Source organism: Pteropus alecto, unplaced genomic scaffold (genome assembly GCF_000325575.1).
Source record: "Pteropus alecto unplaced genomic scaffold, ASM32557v1 scaffold413, whole genome shotgun sequence".
NCBI classification, from domain to species: domain Eukaryota; kingdom Metazoa; phylum Chordata; class Mammalia; order Chiroptera; family Pteropodidae; genus Pteropus; species Pteropus alecto.
The window spans coordinates 1,201,060-1,206,123 of record NW_006434120.1 but is presented as its reverse complement, the minus strand read 5'-3'; the positions used below and the strand labels follow the sequence as shown (position 1 = coordinate 1,206,123).

At 35.9% G+C, this 5,064-nt stretch overlaps 1 protein-coding gene across 1 annotated transcript in view; it reads left to right on the top strand.

Moving 5' to 3' along the window:
• Nucleotides 1-4,793, top strand: part of VPS36 (vacuolar protein sorting 36 homolog) — a 26,313-nt gene extending 21,520 nt beyond the window's left edge. Inside the window, exons 10-14 of the mRNA XM_006909000.3 lie at nt 605-670; nt 2,064-2,128; nt 2,726-2,810; nt 3,779-3,855; nt 3,945-4,793. Of these exons, the coding sequence (XP_006909062.2) occupies nt 605-670; nt 2,064-2,128; nt 2,726-2,810; nt 3,779-3,855; nt 3,945-4,038 (387 nt within the window). The 3' untranslated portion in view covers nt 4,039-4,793. The remainder of the gene's footprint in view (nt 1-604; nt 671-2,063; nt 2,129-2,725; nt 2,811-3,778; nt 3,856-3,944) is intronic.
• Nucleotides 4,794-5,064: the final 271 nt, after the last annotated feature.

Sequence of the window (5,064 nt, the reverse complement as noted above, 5' to 3'; positions counted from 1 at the left end):
CACACACACAATTTATTATTGAAGGAGCTAGTAGGTTTTCTGATAGAGTGCCTCAGAGTCTGGAAGTTAACTTATATATTAACATGCTTCCCTATCCTGTGTAGTCCCTGTAAACGAGTAGTTATATCTAGAAGTTTTTTTTTTTTTCCTGACAAGAATGTTTTATATAGAGGTATTGTGCATTTTCATAAGGAAGTACGTAATGTCTGATTGTCTTTTCTTTGTGATGTTAGCAGCCATTGATAGTTGTTATCTAGATTATTAATTCATCAGGGGTTGCAAAGTGGTGATATTCTTATTTAATACTATAATTTCATCTTTATTAGCTGGAATGACTTAAAACATTTAAATATACTTTCGAAACATGGTAAAGGGCCCTCTTTTCATTTAAGTATTGTTAAAAGAGTAATAATGATATTAAACTCCAAATATTGAATTTGAAATGCTGTGTGGTATCTGAGTAAGTTCTGTGTGTAAATAGTGTTTTTAAAAGCTTCCTAAGAAATTTTATAACTTCTGATTTCATTCTGATTATGATTTCTAAGAAATGCTACCTGGTGCTAATTGTAACATAATACTTCTTAAAATTTTCATATTTTAACAGGAACGAGGGGGAATAATGTCACTCACAGAAGTGTACTGTTTAGTAAACCGAGCCCGAGGAATGGAAGTAAGCATAGAATATTTAGATACTCTTTTTCAAACTAAATATAGACTTTCTTAATATAATATAAATTCTCCCACAGAGAATACAATTTGAGGAAGGGTTGTATTATATCTAAACTATTTTGAGAAGTTTGTTGGACAATGAAAAGAATACTCTAAAATCTAAGAGGTAGATTCTGTTCCTGGTTTTGCCAAGTGACCTTGATTAGTTTACTTAACCTCTCAGATTCAATTTTCCACCTTTAAAATAAGGATTTGGACTGATCCCTTTCAGCTCCAATAGTCTGTGTTTGTATTGTGATTAATAAGGTACCTGATGTCCTTTCCCTGTGATCATCGTTTCGACTTAGCTGGGTTGGGAACAGAGTGCCTGTAGATAATACAGAGGGCAAGCTGCCCTGCTCCTTTGGCTGTGAATCAGCAGTGGCTATTCTTCAACTCTCATTGCCCCTTAACACCCAGACATCCTTGGCCTCCAAGGTTCTGTCAGTGCACTCTTTGTCAGGCAAACACAGTTCTGTGGTGTCACTGATTATCTCCATGCAGATGAGTCACACATGTCTTTCCAGTGCTCACCCCAATCCCATGACTTAAGTCTGTGCTGTGTGTTTTTATTCGAATAGTCATCATAACTGCCAGTGAGTACTTACTATGTACCAGGTTTCTGCACGTGTTACCTTATTTATCTTCCCCAGTAACTAGTGAGGCAGCTACTTTTACGATCTCCATCTGGGACTAATTTGGGGATGTAGAAACTAAGGCTTAGATTAAATAATTCGACGTAGGGTACACCTAGAGAAAGTGGTTTGACAGGGATATGGCCTGAGGCTGGGCTGGCTCCATAGCCATTCTGCGTGACTCAAACCTATACCTATTACCACCACACTGGGCTGATGCTTTAAGGCTGCATGGTCTGGAAGAGTAGCCAGTAGCTGGCTACATGTGATAGTTGTGAGCTTGGACTGTAGTTAATCCAAATTGATAATCTGTTGGAAGTGTAAATTACACACCAGATTTAGAAGACTTAGTGCAGAATGAGGAAATGTTAAATTTCTCATTAATTTTTTATCAATTATATGTTGAATTTTTTGATCTATGAAGTATATGTGTATTAAAATTAATTTAACTTTCTTTTAATTTTTTTAAAATATGTCTGCTAGAAAATTTTAAATTAGATATATGATTTACATTCTGTTTTTATTGGCCAGCATTGCTTTAATATTTAATGAATAGGTCTTCGCTTCTTTCTTAATCATTTTGCCTTATAGTGATTAAACTACCTAATATCCATGAGAAATTATAATTTTTAAATTTCCTCTTCTGTTTTAGTGATCATTATAATTATATAGCATCATTCTATTAATTTGCAGTGTAAACTGGATTTTTTTCCCCATTAGTTGCTTTCACCGGAAGATTTAGTGAATGCATGTAAGATGCTGGAAGCTCTGAAATTACCTCTCAGGTAAACGAACCTCTGCAAGAAGTTTGCCAACTATAGCTACTGTTCTGCACAGAGTAGGCAGGAAAGCCCTGCCTGGTCCACCATCCTGTGTGGCGAGCCAACATTTTGCCTCTCTTGAAATTATATTACATGTGAACAGAATCACTAAACACCTCAAGCACCTCTGTCATCCTGGCTTCCATGCTGTGGGTGACCTAAGGGGCCTAGTAGTCTGACTCTTGTCGATTTGCGATTTGCAGTGGTGAGATAAGAATGTGGGCTTCTCCTATGAGGTCAGGGTAACTAGCCCCTCTTCCCTTAGACATTTTGTGATCATCTCTGGGGACTTAGAAGTACAAATGTTCAGCTGTGAATTCTGTTTTCCTTATCCTCAGGCTAAAAAAAAATTAGCCAGATGAATTTTATTCAGCATGTGGATTATAGTTTATGATTTTATTAAAAACTATAATTGCTTGTGGTCGTTAAGTTTTAAATGTTGTTTTGTGTATATATTACCCTCATACCTGGGCATGAAAGAAAGTGAAAAATATTTGTGCCTTCTTAGTGGTTGAAGATCCTAGATATTCATGGCTTTGTTCTCCTGTCTGTGGTTTTTAGGCTACGAGTTTTTGACAGTGGCGTCATGGTAATTGAGCTTCAGTCCCACAAGGAAGAGGAAATGGTGGCCTCAGCCTTGGAGACAGTATGTGAACCAGTTTCCTTCAGTCATTAGGGCTCGTATGAGGACCCGAGTGCCTGGCAACTTGGGAAACAGGATTTCCTTTTGAATTTAACTTTACTAAAAGTGATGTTTGCAGACCCAGTTAAAAGTGGTTATCATTACAATGAATAAATATTCATCAAAATTATACTTTGAAAAATTTAAAAACTTACTAACATTCAAAAATCTTAGATGAAAGGAGAATTAGAATTAGTGAGGTGCTCTCTTTTGTCTGAAGTGCCGTCTTGAGAACAGAATTTTACTTTTGTTAATCAAATATTACCCATGATGGAACTTTCCCTTTCAGGAACACCTACATAAGCAGCATTACAAACCATCACAAGTTGTTTTATGAAATTATTGCTTCAAAATATATGAAAAGCACTGTAGTTTAGACCGATTTTGTGGCCAAACTGCTATTACACATTAGGATACTTGAAATATTACTGCCTTCATAGCCTCTATCGTGAGCCTGTATAATTTAAATAACTCACATTTATACTTTTTGTTTTAAAGTAGATGAAAAACCCAGGAAAATAGATATTTCAGCCATATATTTTAAACTAAACCTAAATATATATGTAAGTGTATGTCATACATACACACATATACACGTATGTGTATATATATGTATATATACACACTCGATTAGAATTTGTTATTTGTACCTTTTAAGAATATTGAAGTGTTTTTTTTTTAAGGCTTTAATACAAAGCCGTTGTTACATTATAGAGAGTTTCATGATATTTTAGCCTCTATTTGGTCTGGGCCCTTCAGCTTTTGTAGTATTAAACATTAGTGAAGAAGATTTAGCTCTGTAGTGAATATTCTTTGGATTTTAGCAGAAAATTAAGTAAGTTATTTCTTGAGTATACTGGTAGACTCTCTCTCTAGCTTAGTACCTAGGAGGTATAAATTATGACATTTTTGCTGCTGTGTGTTTTTGTTAGGTTTCAGAAAAGGGATCCCTTACATCCGAAGAGTTTGCCAAGCTTGTAGGAATGTCTGTCCTTCTGGCTAAAGAAAGGTAAGTAAGGTCCTGGCTCCTGGTTGCTACTGTGGTTGTGTTTCTTCTGAATGGACAGATGATTGTGGTTTTCTCCCCTTGATTCCTAGGTTGCTTCTTGCAGAGAAGATGGGCCATCTTTGCCGAGACGACTCAGTGGAAGGCTTGCGTTTTTACCCAAATTTATTTATGACACAGAGCTAAGGGTTTTGTATTTGAAATACTTTTTATTCATATATTTGCATCATCTGGCAGTTGTATGACATTGAGCTAAGAGTAAACCCTGATAAACAGAATTTACTGGAACTTCAGAGTATAATATAAAACCATAAATTTCTCCCTAAATATTATGGTCCAGGAAGTTTATTTAGGATAAATATAGGAAAATACAGAAAAATGAATGCCACTGTCAATTTAAAATCATGCTATAGTTGAATACAACCATCAGGGTTTAACTTGAAAACATGGTGGATTTTAACTAGATCCTCAAATCTAACCGTTTGTTAAAGAAAGGAATTCGGTTCATGGTTGAAGAAAAAGAAGTTGCATGTTCAGACAGGTTAGGTCATTATTTTGATGCTACTAAAATTCACTGAATTTTAAATAAGTGAAATTTTTTTCTGTGCCTAATGTGCCCATTTGGGGGGTTTTTCATGAAGCGAGTCAGGTACAGCGTAGTTTAAGAACCTGATGGCATTGGAACAAAATGTCAAACTGTGGAATGCCGTGGGAGGCTCCTCTTAGCAGCTTTTCTTTAGAAGTAGTCGTAAATGTGTCTGCAAAAGACCAAATACAGCACCTTAAAAAAGAGAAAGTTTTATTTGACCAACATATATATTATCTGACTAGCTGTTTTTTTAAAGTAATGATTTCATGGCTGGCATTTAAAGAATGCAATTACATCATTTTGTTTAAAAGATACTGTGGATTTTGAAACGAAATAAAGAGCTGTAGAGACATGCCCGGAGATATGATTACAGATTTGGAAAGATAGCTCAGGGGTTCCCTGGGAGTGTGTGTGGGTGGAGGGGCCGGGAGAGCCTTGAGCTTGGGGGCCTTGGTGCTCTTTGACCTCAAAGCCAAGGGCTGGAACACAGAGGTGGAAAGTAATATGTTTCCTTTTCTTTCCCTCAAGGAATTTCAACTCCGAACTTTTAAAAATCTTTCTATCATATTCTAGCAATATTTTTTTCTTTACTGCACACATTGTAAGTTGTGTGGAAACTTTCC